Source organism: Theropithecus gelada, chromosome 7a, assembly GCF_003255815.1.
Source record: "Theropithecus gelada isolate Dixy chromosome 7a, Tgel_1.0, whole genome shotgun sequence".
Classification (NCBI taxonomy): Eukaryota; Metazoa; Chordata; class Mammalia; order Primates; family Cercopithecidae; genus Theropithecus; species Theropithecus gelada.
This window is the reverse complement of record NC_037674.1, coordinates 47,866,265-47,884,585: the sequence shown is the minus strand read 5'-3', so window position 1 is coordinate 47,884,585 and position 18,321 is coordinate 47,866,265. Positions and strand designations below refer to the sequence as shown.

The window sequence follows — 18,321 nt, the reverse complement described above, 5'->3', positions numbered from 1 at the left end:
GCCACCCAAGTAGCTGGCACCCATAGCCTTTATTTTTTCTGTGAAGCAGAATGGGGGATGGTGGGAGAGGCTGACATGTGGAAGGGTTGCTGGGTACACTGAGGGCTCTGCTGAGGAGACAGTGAATTTATAGGAGCTCTGTACTGAGCACACATTAAGTTAGCTTAAGCCATTTATTCTAGATAAAAACTGACTCCTAGTCCCCCAAGATCAGAGGGCCTCAGAAAGTGCCTGGGGCAGGGTGTGGGGGCTCACACCTGTAATCCCAGCACTTTGGGAGGACAAGATGAAGGACTGCTTGGGCTCAGGAGTTCAAGATCAACCTCTGCAACACAGGGAGACCCCATCTCCACACACACACACACACACACACACACACAAAATTAATTAGCCAGATATGTTAGTGCATACTTGAGCCTTGGAGGCTGCAGTAAGCTATGATGACACCACTGTACTCCAGCCTGAGTAACAGAGTGAGTGACACCCTGTCAAAAAAAAAAAAAAAAAAGAAGAAACGGGGGGGTGCCTGGGAAGCTGCCAGGAAGCAGACAGTAGTCTCACCATTTCTGGTCTCTGCCTCTCCATGCTTCATTCTGTGTCCCCAGATGGTCTTTTTTCCTTTTCTCATTCATCATAGTAGGTGGGAGGTACCATAGCTCCTAAGCCTATATGTCTCTTTTGCTTAAGAAACCAGTCCAGTTAGAATCATAATCTGTTAGCTCTAATCCCAGATTTTCAGGAGAACATCTGCTTCACACAGCTTAGATCAGGAATCCACTCACAGTTCAATAAACTGCAGCTACAGTGCTAGGGGTCACATAAGATGAACATGGCCCTGGGGCCTGTGGATCCATAGTGTGGGTGTGGAAACTATAATTCCCACAGAATAGGGTTCATGGGCTAAACTAACCTAGATGGTGTCCACTTAAGTGTGCAGGATTTGGTGACGTCCTTTATCCTGGTTTAGGACGGGAGAGTAGAGAAGGTAGATAGCTGGCATGACCAGGGGTGTGATTTTTACAGAGTCAGTGCAAGCATATTAACAAAAATGTGATTAAAAGTGACTGACCAAGGATCTGGACTAAGTAGGAAAACAGGTGAAGCCTGGAAGATACTGATAAACTATGAGGTGGCTGAGATTCATGATATAGAAGAGCTGGTGGTATGCTGGGAATGGGGAATTCTAAAGGTTATTGAATACTGGAGTTGGACTTGTCACTCATGGGCACACTGCTTATGTTCCAACACTCCCATACACACTTGGTTCTCAAAAGCTATTATGGGGCCCTTGATGGTGAGTTGTTTTAGAGAGCAAGCCCGACTCCTTCCCCTACTACTCTGAACTTCTGCACTCTGAAACCGAGGCTATACTGATCCCACACTTTTTTCAGTTACTATAAGCAATAGGTGTAACAAACTCATACTGAGACAGTGTTGTGGCCCAGGCTGAGTGGCAAGGTGAGCAGAGGGGACATCAAAAGGGAAAGGAGTTAGAAAGGAGAGGCTGAGAATGTGCAAATGTAAATCAGCCAACAACAAAAAGTTAACTGGGAAACTTCTGAGACCAGCTTAGGAGGGATAGACATGACATGTTTATATCATTCAGAGCCAAAGCTTTCTTTGTGTGTACAGTGTCCAGCTACAAAGAGGGAGTGAGGAAACAGAGTAGGTCTAAGATAAGCCTTTTCCCATTAGTGCTGATGGAAAAGAGGGTCACGTGGAAGCCCCAAGACTGATAAGGATGAAGGAGGTCTGGCCATGTCTAGGGTTAATAACCATAATAACCACAATTACAGCTTCCATGTATGGACTACTTCCTAGTCCCAGGTACTCTGCTGGTTACTTGACATGGCTTAGTTGGAATCGTATGAAATTGAAGGTATTGGACTGTTTAGAAACTACAAAAATAGCAATTTCATACGGTTCAACGTAACACTATCTCAGTTCATCCTTACCACAACGGCTCCAAGAAACACGTATTACTGTCTCCACCTCAAAGAGGAGAAATCAGACTCACAAAGTGAAAGTCATTGTTTAAGGCTGCACCATCAGTAAGTGCCAAACCTAAGCTTTAGACCCAGATTGACTAGAAGGCTAGGGTGCTTTCCATCACGCTGCAGCTACCGGGGAACAAATAAGTTAAATGTCAGAATTTTTTAAAGCCCGAGGTGTTCGACTTCCACTATCGAACCAGAGAATCCAGCAGTCAGCAGAGCCTCAGGACTTCCCTCAGTCTCTACCTGCCAGCCCCAGCCTCCAGCGAGGGGACTCCCAGCCTACAAGCAATCTGGGTTGCCCTCCCTGCTCGTTCCTCCCAACCACACGGGGCGCTAAATGAAAGCATTCTCCTTTGGAAGGTTCCCCGCACGCCCCCAGAGTCCCTCTTCCTTCTCCACTGCCTCCCCGACCCACGGCGCAGGCGCCACCCCCGATCCGCACCCCTTCCCGACTAGCTGCTGTCGCGCAGGCGTCCCAGGGCTGGCGTCGGCGGCTGAGGCGCGCCCAGGAGCGGGCCGTCAGGCTGTTGGTTAGGAGCGGGCCACGTGCCATGGTGTCACCGCGCGAGCGTGCGCAGAGTGGCTGAGCGCGCCCGTGACGGAACGACGAGGCGTGGGGTGTGCGACCTCGCCCGCCAGGCCCGGCCCCCGCCCCTTGGTCTGCCGCTCCGCCCCCGCGGGGCGTCCCGGGCCGCTCGTCCCGTCGGCTGCGGCCGCGCGCGGCCCGGGGTCGCCGTGAGTACTCGCGAGGCTGGCCTGTGGGGCCGCCACCACGGGCACGGGGCGGTGCGACCGGGCCGCGGGAAGGGTGCGGGGTTCGCCCCGCCTCCGCAGGGGTGGACGAAGTGAGGGGCTTGGACCGGGAGGTTCCGAGGGTCCCTCCTAGGCTGGACAGGCTTCTCAGGCCCGGCGACCGAGCGGCATAGATCGGGCACAGAGCGTCTTCCCTGGGGAGGCAGGTGTTGAGTGTTTTTGGGGTCTTCAGGGGAGCCCCGGAGAACCGGTGTAACTGCTTCCCCGGGAGAGGCCTCAGGGCCTGTCCTGGAAGCACGGGTGCCAGAGAGTGTTTTCGCGGGGTGGGGGCAGCCCTGTCCTCTCTCCCTACTGGGTGCCCGAGATAGCGCTGCCTTGCGGGAATCGCCCCTCAGTGATTCTTCGTAGTAGTCTTTGTTTAGTGGCCTAGTCCTGAGAAGGGAGCACACGGGATGGAGTGGGGTAACCTCTTCCAGGACCACAAAGCCGGGAGCCCAACCCCCATTTTTAACGTTGAGCTCTGAAGCTGCTTTGACTAGACGTGAAGTTGTCACACCCAGAGAAGCGCCCATGGCCTAGGGAAAGACGTTTGTGATCCAGACTTGCTCGTTTACATTTGACTTATTCCCGTGGAAATTCATAAAACGTTCTATATTAGTTGCTGAGTTTAACACCTTCTCTGGACACTCGTCATATAATCTTATTTTTGGCCCAACTTCCTTTGTAAGGTCCCATTCTTTACCTCATTTAGATAAATCAGATAGGCCTTTCTTGCTTGATTCATGAACAACTCAATTATAAGCACACCACGTGAAGATTAGATGTAATTAGGACCTGTCCAATGTCTTTACATCCCAGTCCTTCTGTACTCCTAACCTTAAGCAAATTGCTCAACCTCTATAGGTCTAAGTATTCTGTGAGTAATATGAAAGCTTTGAATTAGGCCACCTTTCCGGCTTGTTTTTTAAAACGTGTCTGTGATTCTGTGAATTCCATGACCCATCACCTTCCTTTTCCAACTCTTCACCTTTTAAATCCACTTTCCACCTCTCCAGAGGAAAGGGCATTGAGAGGAGAGGGAACAAGTCCCTTTCACTAAAGCAGCCTGGTTTGAAAAAGCTGGTAATCTCTGAACTGTCTCTTCCTTGAACGAGACGATCTCCCTCTCAACTACCTTTTTCTCCTTGTGATAGCAACAGAAACCAAGCAGCAACAGCCCTTGGAAAGAGGCTAAATTTTTCTTGACTTCTGCAGCGACAAAGACCGTGAAAAGTTGGCATTTCTGGCCTAACGCTGCCATCATCCTACCCCTCACGCCAGGGCAACCCAGGCTGGACATTTAGTGCCTCCCTCTTTACTTCTCTGTGATCATCCAGATCAGCACTTGACTGTTTATTTTCAAATCTCGCGAACCTCACCCCAAGATCTTCACATTCTGGTTCTCAGCTACTCTTGAAGGTGAATGAAGTTTTGGTTTTTAAAATCATTTTTTGTGTGATTTTTGTCTATGTGTGGAAACATGTAGGTTATTGTATATATCTCCCATTAGACTTCAGTATCCAGCAGAGGGTTCATTCATTCATTCACTCATTCAAGAAATGTTTTAAGGGACTAAGAATGTAGACTGAAAACAGTCAAAGCCTCTGCCACCAGAGTGTATATTCTGATAAACATTTCATGTGTTAGAACATGGTAAGTGGAAAAAAATAAAGCTGGGAAGGGAAATAGAGAGTGCTAGTATGTGGGTGTTGAGTTGTTGCTGTTTCAATAAATAGGATGGTCAGGGTGGCCTTTGAGCAGAGATCTGGAAGAGTGAAGGAACAAGCCATGTGGATATATGGGTGGAAAGCATTCCGAGAAAGGGAAACAGCAGGGACAAAGGCCCTGTGGTGGGAATATGCTTGGGAATATGATGGGAATATGCTTGGTGAATTTGAAGAACAGCAAACAGCAAAATGAGGCAATTGTAGAGCCTTGGTTAATCTTCCTGTTAACATTTAGAGTTGACTCTGAGGAGAGTCCATTAGAGTAGCTTCTGATTTTTTTTTTAACTTTTTATTTTGAAACTTTTCAACTTTACACAAAAGTAGGGAGGTAGGGATTACCAGAAAACCCTCATGTACTTCACTTAGCTTCATTGGTAATCAACATTTTGCTATTTGCTATATTTATTTCATCTATTATCCTCCTTCCTTTTTTTATGTGTGTGTGCCAGGGTAGTATTTTAAAACAAATCTCAGTGATCAGGTCATTCCATCTCTAAGAACTTCAGTTATACTTTCCTTTTGCATGTTGTTTCTGAGAGATCAGGCAACACTATCGGCTGGAAGACTCCTATGCTGGCTCTGCTCTGGCATTGTGCCTTTTGTTCCCATCCTGGCTTAGTTACCAGATTTAAGTTGGTATCTAAGGAATGAACCACAGGTCCTTAGAACACACAAGGATCTAGAACTGGAACAGTGGTTCTCAAATTTTATGCATCGGAACAACTTGGAGGGTGTGTTAAAACACAGATACTGGGTCCAGTTTCTGGAATTTCTTTATTTTTTGCGCAGTTTCGGCTTGCTGCAACCTCTGCCTCCTCGGGTCAAACGATTCTCCTGCTTCAGCCTCCCGAGTAGCTGGGAATACAGGTGTGCACCACCATGCCCGGCTAATTTTTTTATTTTTAGTAGAGACGGGGTTTCACCATGTTGGCCATGCTGATCTTGAACTCCTGACCTCAGGTGACCTGCCCACCTGGGCCTCCCAAAGTGCTAGGATTGCAGGCGTGAGCCTCAGTGCCTGGCCATTTCTGTAGTTTCTAATTCAGTAGGTCTTAGGAGGAGTCTGAGAATTTGCATTCCTAACAAGTTCCTAGATGATACTGATGCTACAGGTCCACCAACCCCAGTCAGAGAATCACTAATCTGGAAACGTGACATTCAGTAGAACTTTATTAGAGACCACCCAGGCATAGTGGCTCATGCCTGTAATCCCAACACTTTGGGAGGCCAAGGTGGGTGGATCACCTGAGGTCAGGAGTTGGAGACCAGCCTGGCCAACCTGGTGAAACCCCTGTCTCTACTGAAAATACAAAAATTAGCTGGGCGTGGTGGCGGGCACCTGTAATCCCAGCTACTTGGGAGGCCGAGACAGAATTGCTTGAAGCCGGGAGGCGGAGGTTGCAGTGAGCCAAGATCGCGCCATTGCTCTCCAGCCTGGGCGACACAGCAAAACTCTGTCAGAAAACAAAAAGAAGAAGAAGAAGAAGAAGAAGAACTGTATTAGAGACCAAGAACACCTCTGTTTGAGGTTGGAGTGTTTTCAACTGAAATATATGCAGAGCTAGTGACTTGCTGGACTAGAGATCAGCAGAAAGCTTTTTTAGCCTGCTCTTAGGATAACTTTGCCATCTTCAGCCATTAAAGCCTTCATAATTTCACAGATGAGTTTTTTGTTTTGTTTTGTTTTTCTGCTATATGTGGAGGCTTTAGTGGGGCTAAAAGTTGCTGGTATAGGATTAGGAGTCTGTGAGATTAGAAGCAAGCAGGGAACTGTATATGAAAGGGCTCTGGATTAAGTGTTTTTCTAAGCATTTTTTTGGATAATTGTTGCATTTTTATTTGGAAAGCAGGTTCCAAGCTGACTCTAGGGCATTATTTTGGCAATGACAACTGAGATCATAACTGGCAAAAGATGTTCAGTGTTGTTGTTGAGGACTTTTTGTTTTGAGACAAGAGTGTTTGCTCTTGTTGCCCAGGCTGGAGTGCAATGGCGCGATCTCGGCTCACTGCAACCTCCGCCTCCTGGATTCAAGCGATTCTCCTGCCTCACCCTCCTCAGTAGCTGTATTTTTAGTAGAGACAGGGTTTCACCACATTGGTCAGGCTGGTGTTGAACTCCTGACCTCAGGTGATCCGCCCACCTTGGCCTCCCAAAGTGTTGGGATTACAGGTGTGAGCCACTGCACCCAGCCGTTGAGGACTTTTTAAGTTAGCTATCATTGCCATATAATAGGTAGTAATACTGATGTTTAAAGAGAGATAATGGCTCAACATGGAGAAATAACTAAGAATAAAGAGTCTAGAAATAATCCGATTCTGAATCTTAACTCTGGTGTGAGTTGGTACTCTGAAGAATTAACGGACAGAGTAAACATAAGCATCTTGTCCTGCCACCATCACTTTTGGCTTTAGGAGTTGTAACATTATGAGCTAGAGCAAGGTCTTGCTCTAATCCCAGCTTTCCAGTTTAAGTAGAATAGCAATATCTTGTATATAGTGCTTTTGTGTTTCATTATCTATAAAGAACTACATGTGCAAGTGTGCATGTATATGCATACAAGCATGTCTTTTTATATGCAAGTATCTGTATGTATAATAAAAGTGTATTTTTTTTTTTTTTTGAGACGGAGTCTCGCTGTGTCTCCCAGGCTGGAGTGCAGTGGCGCGATCTCGGCTCACTGCAAGCTCCGCCCCCTGGGTTCACGCCATTCTCCCGCCTCAGCCTTCCAAGTAGCTGGGACTACAGGCGCCCGCTACCACGCCCGGCTAATTTTTTGTATTTTTTAGTAGAGACGGGGTTTCACCGTGTTAGCCAGGATAGTCTCGATCTCCTGACCTCGTGATCCACCCGCCTCGGCCTCCCAAAGTGCTGGGATTACAGGCTTGAGCCACCGCGCCCGGCCAATAAAAGTGTATTAATGGCCGGGTGCAATGGTCCACGCCTGTATTCCCAGCAATTTGGAAGGCCGAGGCCAGTAGATCAGATGAGGTCAGGAGTTCGAGACCAGCCTGGCCAACATGGTGAAACCCCATCTCTACTGAAAATATTAAAATTAGCTGTGCATGGCGGCGGGCACCTGTAATCCTAGCTACTTGGGAGACTGAGGCATGAGAATTGCTTGAACACTGGAGGTGAAGGTTGCAGTGAGCCAAAATCACGCCATTGCAGTCCAGCCTGGGTGACAAGAGTGAAACTCCGTCTCAAAAGAAAAGTGTATTCATAAATATGTGTGCCTGTATATATACCACCCAGCTATTAAATGGTGATGAAACCCATTGTTTTCTACTTTCCACAGGACAGTGACTTGTTACCACCACAGCAGCAGAGCCTGCCATCCCCAACAGATCTCCAGTTGTCCCTGACATCGTGCCCTACCTTCCCTCCTTTTGTGGTCTCCTAAATGCCGATTTCGTTGACCTTGGTTCGGCTGGTGGTATGGAGGGGTGCTGCCTAGCACTGACCTGAGAGTGTGTGTGACCCACTGACCCAATGGTGAGAACTGACTGCCCACCTCCCCAACTGATTGTTCAAAGGGTGGAGGAGACAAAGTGCAGATCTCACCCTTTCTTGGTATTTTCCCTTCTACCCTTATGGAAGATAGAGTGGCTATTTGAAGTTAAAGGAAAGGGAAGGGGCACAGAAACAGTATTACTTGGTGCGTTTGTGTAGGTGGGTTTTCTTGGGGAGAGAGAGGAGAGTTAAGTACTTTAAAGGATAGAAAGAAAATAATGAGACGAGAGCTTAGGTATGCTTGGGAACTGTCTTAGGTAATGATCCTGGAAGAGGCCAGCTTGTACTGGAACTGAGATATGCTTAGGAATCAAACTTGACATTGAAGTCATTTGCATTTCTCTCCTACTGGCTACCAGAGCCTCTCAATCATCATGCTGAGACTTCAGAAGGCCAAAATTCCCTAGATTTTTTTCCTCTGTCCCACTAAGAGCTAGTCTATGGATATGATCATATCAGGAAGAGACTGAGACTCTCCCAAAGGGTGAAGTGAAAGGTGTAAAGGGATCAGGGCTTCAGTTATTCTGTCTTTTCCCAATCTTTGTGGGAATCTGTTTCCCATCATATCATCCCACCCGCTTCCATGGGATAATAGGGACCTAACAAAGCATGATATCCTTATTTCTCATCACTAGGACATCAAAGGCCAGTTCTGGAATGATGACGACTCGGAGGGAGATAATGAATCAGAGGAATTTCTCTATGGAGTTCAGGTGAGGTTCCATCTCCCAAGACCCCCATGTTGGATGGTCTAGATGTGTGCTGCTCTTTGGATACATCAGGAGTGAAAGAGGTTCTGGAGCACAGATGAGATGAGGTTATAATGTTGGTGTGGTCTGAGCATGGTCTTGTCAGAGCTGATCCCATGCCCTTGCTCTTTCTTTGGAATCATACTTGTTCCACCAGAGTAAACTACATCCTCTGTATGTGGAGACTACCCATATGTTCTTAATTAGACATAATTATTTTCTGACTCTTAACACTAGCCAGTGGGGGTAGTTTCATTCATTAGGGTCACATCTTAAAAGATTATTCTGCCAGCGATTGCTCAATGCCATTACTACCCAGGCACAGCCCTGAGCAGAAATACCCAGACTCTCAGAATACTCTTCATATAGAACCAATCTTAGGAAACCTGTAACTTCAGCTTGTGCTGAGTTGTCATAGGAGGTATCCTGGTCAAGGTCTGAGAGGAAAAGCTGGAGATTTAAGGAAGTGAACTCCAAGCAAAAGCCTACATTTGGTATGCTGAACCTTTTTAAAGTCGTGATGAAATGCAGACCTCTGTTAATGAAATCCCTTGGTAGGGTCACCACTGAGAACCCCTTCACATAAGTGGCTTTCACTTCCCCTATATTACTGTCTGATTTCTCCTGTTCCTGGTGTCTCTTCATATTCTTTTTGTTATCATCTCTCTCTTTCCCTTGTCTTTTTCCACCTCTCTCCACCACCATTTTTGCTACTATCTCAGGGGAGCTGTGCAGCTGACCTGTATCGACACCCACAGCTTGATGCAGACATTGAAGCCGTGAAGGAGATCTACAGTGAGAACTCTGTATCCATCAGGTGGGACTCTGCTTCAGGGGTGGCAGGGGAGCAAGTCACTTCTTTCTGAGTTGTTAAAAGGCTAGAGGTTTTTCTTTTTATCATATGATAGTGGGATAAATTATGAACTTAATGATAGAAAATGCTCAGAATAAATGAGCTTGGCTGACAGTAGAGAGTAGAGAAGTAAGGCCACTTTTCTTAGGAATTCCCTCTTATCCTAGACCCCTCTGGGCCAGTAGTCTCACCTTTCAGGTAAGAAATGCTTTTGGCCTGGGAGAAGACACTGATCATGTAAGTGGTGTAAGGCTGTAGCTAAGACCCTAGGTACAAAACTGTTGTCCACTTTTCCCTTTCTCCTGTCCCCAGGCTAAGTTCTCTTTCCACCTCAGTTTCTATTCCCTTCTTTCTCCCTTAATGAGTCTCACCTGTTGTCACCTGTATCTCTATAGAGAATATGGAACTATCGATGACGTGGACATTGACCTCCACATCAACATCAGCTTCCTCGATGTAAGTGGGGCTAGTACCTGCCAACAACATGTCTAGCTGGACTTGTGGAATTTGTCATGTAGGCCAGGAGTCTTGTTCCCGAGTGCTGTATTTGGAGCATATATTCTTCATCTTTGTCTTTCCTAGACCTTCAGCAGACAGTGGTGTGTACTGTCATGTGCATGTGTGTGTCATATAGGGGAAATTTCAGGTCCATTCCTGTATGTTGCTAAACTGGAAACTATTTCCCGTCTTCTTTTAGGAGGAAGTCTCTACAGCCTGGAAGGTCCTCCGGACAGAACCTATTGTGTTGAGGCTGCGATTTTCTCTCTCCCAGTACCTAGATGGACCAGGTAAAGGCAGTGACTTTGGGCAAGTGGGTGGTCTGAGTGTGGTCTAATCCAAAGCCCTAAGTTAACTAAGGTAGAAAAAAATTAGGAACAAGGTCCTTGGGCTCAATCTGCAGGCTATTGGTAGGGGCTTTTTAGTCCCGTGTAATTGGTGTCTTCAGCCCCTGTCACCTGATAACCATTCCCTAAAGGCCTTCTTGCCTAATGACATTGTTTTCTCTGGTTCCAAGATAAAATTTCTTTCTCCTCCTTTTCTCAACATCCTACTGAAGATAGTTCAGATTCATATGAGAGCTTCTAGAATCTGCCTTCTGCTTCAGATTTTTTTTTCTTCCACCATTACTGTTTAGAGTACCCAGCAGCTATGATCTTTAGAATTTACAGAAGCTCTTCCCCTGAGCTTTGGACTCCAGGAAGTCAAGAGATACATACTTACTAGTAGCCTTCTCTTCTCTTTGCAGAACCATCAATTGAGGTTTTCCAGCCATCAAATAAGGAAGGATTTGGGCTGGGTCTTCAGTTGAAAAAGTAAGAACTTTGGTCTTTTCTGGTCATGGACATGTGAAGGAAGGAAAGAGAGATGGAAATGTATGGATGGACAGGCAGAGCCTTGGATGGAATACCTCCTTCCAAAAATGTCTTTCTGAAATATGCCCAGGAAAAGCTAAAATAAATTTAGGGAGCCAGATTTAAGGTTGTGGAGAGAGAGTGTATGGTTCTTGGGTGTCAGAACCTGAGACTTTCTAGAGGTAAAAGAGGCTTCACTACTTAGCATTTTTACTACCCTGGAATCAGAGTCATGCTATTCATATTTCTCTAGTGGTTTCTTCAGAGTAAGTCTCTAGGGATTTAATTTTAGTTTATTGAATGTGTTGAGCATTAAGCTAAGTATTTGGTATACAAAGAAATGAAGCATATTTTCCACTCTCAGTGAAGTTTCAAATAGAGTCCACTGGATACATATTCTAATACAGGTGAATATGTAAGGTTTAGAAAGGACACTGAAGAGAGACTCTTGTCTGTTGAAAGGGTGATGATTAATAATTTCCTTTTTTTTTTTTTTTTTTTTGAGACAGAGTCTTGCTTTGACCCAGGCTGGAGTGCAGTGGCATGATCTTGGCTTACTACAACTTCTGCCTTCTGAGTTCAAGTGATTCTTGTGCCTTAGCCTCTTAAGTATCTGGGATTACAGGCACCCATCACCATGCCTGGCTAAGTTTTGCATTTTTAGTAGAGATGGGGTTTCTCCATGTTGGCCAGGTTGGTCCCGAACTCCTGGCCTCAAGTGATCCACCTGCCTCAGCCTCCCAAAGTGCTGGGATTATAGGTGTGAGCCACTGCACCCAGCCAATGATTAGTAATTTTCAAAGATGGGTAAGAGTTGTCCATGTAGACAGATTCTGAGGGTGCATAACATTTGCAGGGGCTTAGTCACATAAAGCAGTATATGTGTAGGGAGCTTCAGGTAGTTAAATATTGCTGGTAAAATACAAGCTGGGGGTGTAGAAGCCAAAGCCAGAGAATAGGGAAGGGTTCAAGTTAGAGAGGGTCTTGGACTTTTATCCTGTAGGCAGTGTGAACATTGAAGGGTTTAGGCAAAGAAATGACGTGGTCAGATTAATTTTTAAAAACCATTCTGGTAGCATTGTACAAAATGGGTAGGAGGGGATGAGACAAGAGACCAGAACTAGTGTAATAGGTTGCTTTTGTAAAAGTCAAGACAAGAGATGCTAAAGGCCTGAGCTAAAGTGTGATTATAGGTGAGAATGGAGATGAGAGACAGATTAGAAAGATTTGTGAGGTATAAAGTCAATAAGACTTGAAGACTGATTTAGATGTATTGAATATAGCCATAAGGGCCAAAGAATAGTGGAAAATACCTGTAGGTTTCCAACCTAGATGTATGGGTAAATTGTGATACCACCAATGTAAATAGGGATATGAGAAGGGAGCAGTTTTGTAGGATGAGGATAGGTAATTAGTTCCATTTTTGGCATGTTATTTAAAAGTAACTTTTGGATATGCTGGTGGAGATGCTTATCCGAAATGTCAATTTGCTACTTACCGGAGAAGTTAGGGTTGAAGATATGCATCAGTGTGTGTGGGAAGAAATTACAGCCAGTGAATATGAGATTGCCAAAGGAGGGCATGATAATGGGAAAAGAAGATAGGATCAAGGACAAAATACCCTTAAACAGTCAGACAAAATCTCGAAGAAACCAGCACGGTAGGCAGAGGAAGAAGTAACACTGCAGGTAAGTCAGAGTAATGTAGGAAGAGAAAGGTGGCACAGAAGACAAAGGAGGGCAGGTTCTGCAAGGAGGGCCAGATGCCAGAGAAGATAAGGGAAGAACCTGGGAGTTTCCATTGGATTTAGCATCAGGATGAGAACAATTTTAGTGATGAAGGTAGGAACCAGAATACAGAAATTTGAGAGGTGAGTGGTTGGCAACAACATAGAAACAATGAGTATGGGTTGAGAAATTTGGGTGGGGATGGGAAAGCAACAGGGAGAGGTTAACTAGACTAAGGTGCAGAAAGTTGCCGTTTTTTGTTGACTTTTGGAAAGGAACTGAGAGGAAAGGGGAATGATTGACACATCAAGGTCCCTAAAAAGGCAAGTCAGGGCTGAGATCTAGAGCACAAATCGAAGGACTGATCTTAGGTAGAAGGGTCACCTTACCTCCAGAAAATGGAGGGATCGAGGTAGGGTGGAAATATAAATAGATTTTATAGTAGGGTTGGAAAATTAAGGGAACTGATATCTGATGGCTTAAGAAAGAAGAGGGGTTATTGGTTGTAGATGAAGTTAGTAACTTAAAGAAGGTAATAAGGATTTAGAACAATACCTTAGAGTAATGCTAGAGAGAACTGATCAAGGACAAGTGAAAGGATTGACAAATCTAGCTAAGGGTGTAGCTCAAATTGGAAACCATAAATTTGGGAATATAATTTTTCAATGTCAGTACCCCTTATGTCCCTACTCCCTTTCTTCATGACTCACAAGGAACAAAGTGGTGCTCACCTCCATCCTACCACTTCTGTTTCCCTGTCAACAGTATAGTCATTCTTGGCAATAGATTTCAAGGTTTGCAGCCTTCGAAGACTCACCTTTGAAATCTGCCTCTAAAGGCAAAGCATCTCAGAATTTTTCTGGTCCATTAGGATAGGTATCCTTTAGGGTAAAGGGGTGCTCTGGGGTGGTGATTTTTTTATTTACTAAGATCATTTTAGGGGGTCTTCATATACACATTTCCCTGCCACAACTAGTTTTGTAGTCCCTGGGTCTGAATTTTAGATTATTTGCCTCTCTTAGTCCTTACTTCTTGACCCTGCCTCATCTTGCCTAAGCTCATTCTTTTTGATCCCTCAGGATCCTGGGTATGTTTACATCTCAACAATGGAAACATCTGAGCAACGATTTCTTGAAGACCCAGCAGGAGAAGAGGCACAGTTGGTTCAAGGCAAGTGGTACTATCAAGAAGTTCCGAGCTGGCCTCAGCATCTTTTCACCCATCCCCAAGTAAGTGCTCCCTAAAGCTGATCATCTGTAAACACCTTGTGATAGCCCCCACCCCCCACCTTCTTGATTACATAAACTTTTCTGTCCCCTCTCTTTCCTGAATTCTGTCTCTTTAACTACTGACACCACTCATATGGTCCTGTTCCCTATGTGTCCTTGCCTTTCTACCCCTTACCCAATGTTAATACCTAATCCTTTATGTAAAACAGAATACCTAGCTCGTGATATGTATTTGGAGAAATGTAGGTTGAATCTTCCATCTTTCTTTTCTTTTGTCCTGATCTGTTTCCCCATCCTAAGAGGAAAGTGTCAGAGAACAGGCAGTAATTCCTTGCTAGCTTCTGGAAATAAATATTGCTCCATTCTTTGACCCCAGGTCTACATTTTCCTAAGGCAGACACAAACCCAGATTTGTAGCTTCCCAGGAATCATTGTTGACAGTCAGATAGTCAGTATTAGGCCGTTTGGGATGCAGCTACTTTTTGCCCAGCACAGTGTTTAACACTTAATCTCTCTCTCTTTCTCTGTTTTTCTCTCTCTCTCAGTAAGAAAAACAGGCAGCCTTTCCAAGGGATTATTCCATACTTGGCTTAGGAACATAATAACCTATGCTCTGCGTCTGCCCACCCTCAGTGTCCCAATGTGAAGAACCCACAGATGATGACATAAAAATTTAAATTCATATGTGTGATCTACTTGTTTTAATAGTGTTTAAGATACAATGCAGCTTTCCTCAGATATGAGTTTGTCTTTCTTTGGTTTAGAACTTTTGGCTTAGGGCTCACTTATCTCCAGTACCCTGTAGGGCTCCTATGAAATCCCCAGTTTTATCACTTCTCTTTGCTCTCTCTCTCCAGGTCTCCCAGTTTCCCTATCATACAGGACTCCATGCTGAAAGGCAAACTAGGTGTACCAGAGCTTCGGGTTGGGCGTCTCATGAACCGTTCCATCTCCTGTACCATGAAGAACCCCAAAGTGGAGGTGTTTGGCTACCCTCCCAGCCCCCAGGCAGGTCTCCTGTGCCCTCAGCACGTGGGCCTCCCTCCCCCAGCACGGACCTCTCCTTTGGTACATGGGCTGGGGAGGGTTTGACTTGGCTGTCAGGAGGTTGGGAGTGGAAATGTGGGAGTGTAGTTTCTCAAAATGAGGTGGGGGTATGGTTGTCTAGGCATCATAAATCAAACCTAGGTAGGTACCATGAGTGAGTAGAATGGAACACTTCTTTTTTTTTTGAGACAGGGTCTCACTCTGTCATCCAGGCTGGAGGGCAATGGTAATCTCTGCTTACTGCAGTCTCTGCCTTCCAGGCTCAAATGATCCTCCTACCTCAGCCTGTTGAGTAGCTGGGACTATAGTCGCATGCCACAACTGGCTAATTTTTCATATTTTTGTCGAGATGGGCTTTTGCCATGCTGGCCAGGGTAATCTTGAACTCCTGAGCTCAAGTGATCCACCTGCCTTCGCCTCCCAAAGTGCTGGGATTACAGGCATGAGCCACCACTCCCAGCTGGAACACATTTTTTAACAGTAAAAAACTTACGTCTAAACTGTCTGGCAAGCTTCTCTGATAGACCGTGAAGCAGAGAGTCTGGAGATGGGAATCTCAAGGAGAAGTCATGTATGATTTTATTAGTTTGTGAGGGGGACTGTAGTTAACTGTAGCTGCTGTACTAACATATTCCACCTACTTTGAAGGAGGGTTAAGGAATAGGTAAGCCCTTTTCCAGCACCTTTGGCAAAAATGTCTAAAAGTCTCCTTTCCAGCTTTGGGATTCTGAGCTAAGGTTTAGCTGCTTTAGGAGAGTCCTAGGTGATGGGCAATAGTCAGGTCTGTCTAGGCCCCAGCTTCATAGGAGGTTCATGGGGTCTGTCTTTTTACTCTTACAGGTCAGTGGTCACTGCAAGAACATTCCCACTCTGGAGTACGGATTCCTTGTTCAGGTAATCAAGTCAAAATCGTCACTCCAAAACCCTTTCCTGTTGTCTGACCCATTTGGTCTCCTAACACCTCCCAGCTCCTCAATCAAATACTTCCTGAATTGCTTTGCTTCCAAAACTAATGGTAGAAAGAAAGAAGGCATAGTTCCCATCTTCAGGAAACTGACAACATTACTAGAAAGACACTTACCACTTATGATCAAGTGCCAATGAGGCACTGCCAGTTTTAAGTGTGTGGGTGTCGAGACTCATATGACATGAGATGAGAGTGAGATTGACACTCATTTCCCTAATGATTCCCAATAGCCCTTGCTCAAGTGATTTTTAGTATTCTTCACAGACCCCTTTCACTGCTCAGCTACTACTGGTCATTTGCTTTTTAAAATCTCTTTATTCCCTGGGCATGCTTTCACTTTTGCATCTCTGTTACCTTTGTTCATGTCATTCCTTATATCTTCCTATTGCCATCAAGAGTCAGATGGCACCTTTTCCATAAAATTGCCATTACTCCAATGCATTAACTAGAAGTGATGTCTCCCCTCACTAAACTGTTAAGATTTTTGTTTGTTTGTTTCATATGGCACCTGTGTGTCACATACTATGGGCTGCCTTGAATTGTTATTAATTTATAAACATGCCACATCTCTCCTATTGAAGCTTAGCTTCTGAGAAAACAACCTTTATTTCATAATCAAGAAGACCTTTCACAGAGCTGGGTACATAATGGGCATTCGGTAAATCTGCATTAAATGAATAAAGTCTCTTGCATGTCCTATTACCAGCCTAAAGTCATGTGAAATGGGAACAACTTGATTTATGCACAAAAGCTATGTTAAGACAGGGTGTCACAAAACAAACAAAAAAACACTTCAGGATATTGTTGCATTAGCTCTGGATTTTGCTATCTTCCCAGTACAGAATTGTCTGTAGTTTTGACTACCAGTGGACTGGCTAATTGTTCTAGGTAGTTGAAATGGCTTCTCAGGACCTTCTGCCATCTAATCATGGAATGAATGCTCTCCTGTCCCAGAAGGACAGCCTATAATTACAAGTACTTTTAATAGTTTGATTAGCACCCATTTTGTATTTTTAAAATGCTTTCATGGACATGATCTCATTTCTTGCAATACCCCTATGAGGTGAATAACGCTCTGCTGTATAAACGAAGAAACCAAGGCTCAGGTTAACTGACTTGCTTAAAGTTATATATGCCATTAAGTATTAGAAGTAGGAAGTTAACCCAGGTCTTCTCAATCAAACATCATGGTCTTATTTTTACTATACCATACAGTCATCAGTTTAAGTACACAGCCTAAGAATATGTCCTACCTTAGGCATGGGGCTGGGAGGATGGAGGGTAGCTGGAAAAAAAAGCTGAAATTATTTCCCATATCTGTGTGTGCCAATACTTCCAAAAGACTTAGAATCTGTTCTCTTCCCAGATCATGAAGTATGCAGAGCAGAGGATTCCAACATTGAATGAGTACTGTGTAGTGTGTGATGAGCAGCATGTCTTCCAAAATGGATCTATGCTGAAGGTATAGGTCCCTACTCTGTGACCCTCTTCCTTAACCAGGTCCTCTTCACTCCTCTCCTTTATTTCCTTCTTCCTTGGTCTGTGGTCAAGGTAAAATTCTGTCTGTACACCCTGATACTCTAGAAATCGTTGATTTTTCTTAGAAAACAAATCTCAGCAGTACTGTTTAGAGAGATGAGGATATGAGAATATTTAGGATAGAGTCCACCTGACATTTAAAAATGGGGATCAGATATTAACCAAGATGATTGGATATGATGCTGTCCTCAAGGACTCTTAAGTCCAGATGGGAGACAGACAAATCACAGTGTATGTTAAGTTTATAGAAGAGATATTAGCATTGTTAAAAATCAGGTAAGAGAGCATCTGACATCACAGGAAGATCAGGGAAGGCTTCATAGCGCAGACAGTGTTAACTCCCAAACTTACCAGTAAGGCATTCTGATTAAGACTTTATTGGTAGTTTTCTCCTGATATAGAGGGCCTCAAATTCCTACCCTGTTTCAGAGTTGTCTGAGGGCAGGACTGTCCGTCTCTGCCTACACCTTATTGCACACCCCATCCCACCACCATCTGTTTAATATATCCTTTCAGCCAGCTGTCTGTACTCGTGAACTATGTGTCTTCTCCTTCTACACACTGGGCGTCATGTCCGGAGCTGCAGAGGAGGTGGCCACTGGAGCAGAGGTATGGGGGAGGGAAACGTGGTTGGGGAATTGGGATCAAGAAAGACAGAGGAACCCAACTATTTCATTCTTGGAATTTAACTTCCAAAAATGCTTTTGTGTATAAGATACCCACTGTCGTATTGTTTGTAAAATAAAAAATGGATACAACCCCATCTGTAGGGGTACCAGTTAAAGAAATTACGGGATGTCCTTAGAGTAGACATACTATATAGGTATTATT

General features: G+C 44.8%; 1 protein-coding gene across 17 annotated transcripts in view; it reads left to right on the top strand.

The window, feature by feature from the left end:
* Positions 1–2,619: 2,619 nt before the first annotated feature.
* Positions 2,620–18,321, top strand: part of PARP6 (poly(ADP-ribose) polymerase family member 6) — a 31,300-nt gene continuing 15,598 nt past the window's right edge. For 4 of the 17 annotated variants that reach the window (XR_003120199.1, XR_003120198.1, XM_025390022.1 and 1 more), the window contains exons 1-13: positions 2,620–2,842; positions 3,944–4,208; positions 7,813–8,009; positions 8,663–8,740; positions 9,499–9,593; positions 10,025–10,085; positions 10,327–10,417; positions 10,876–10,942; positions 13,788–13,937; positions 14,795–15,005; positions 15,825–15,878; positions 17,318–17,413; positions 18,007–18,099. Coding sequence is in view for 14 of the 17 variants with exons in the window: in XM_025390022.1 (XP_025245807.1) it covers positions 8,007–8,009; positions 8,663–8,740; positions 9,499–9,593; positions 10,025–10,085; positions 10,327–10,417; positions 10,876–10,942; positions 13,788–13,937; positions 14,795–15,005; positions 15,825–15,878; positions 17,318–17,413; positions 18,007–18,099 (999 nt within the window). In the remaining 3 variants the exon portion in view is untranslated. Of the gene's footprint in view, positions 2,953–3,943; positions 4,209–7,812; positions 8,010–8,662; positions 8,741–9,498; positions 9,594–10,024; positions 10,086–10,326; positions 10,418–10,875; positions 10,943–13,787; positions 13,938–14,794; positions 15,006–15,824; positions 15,879–17,317; positions 17,414–18,006; positions 18,100–18,321 lie in introns of all 17 variants that reach the window. The other 13 variants (XR_003120200.1, XM_025390023.1, XM_025390020.1 and 10 more) reach the window with 8 other exon arrangements.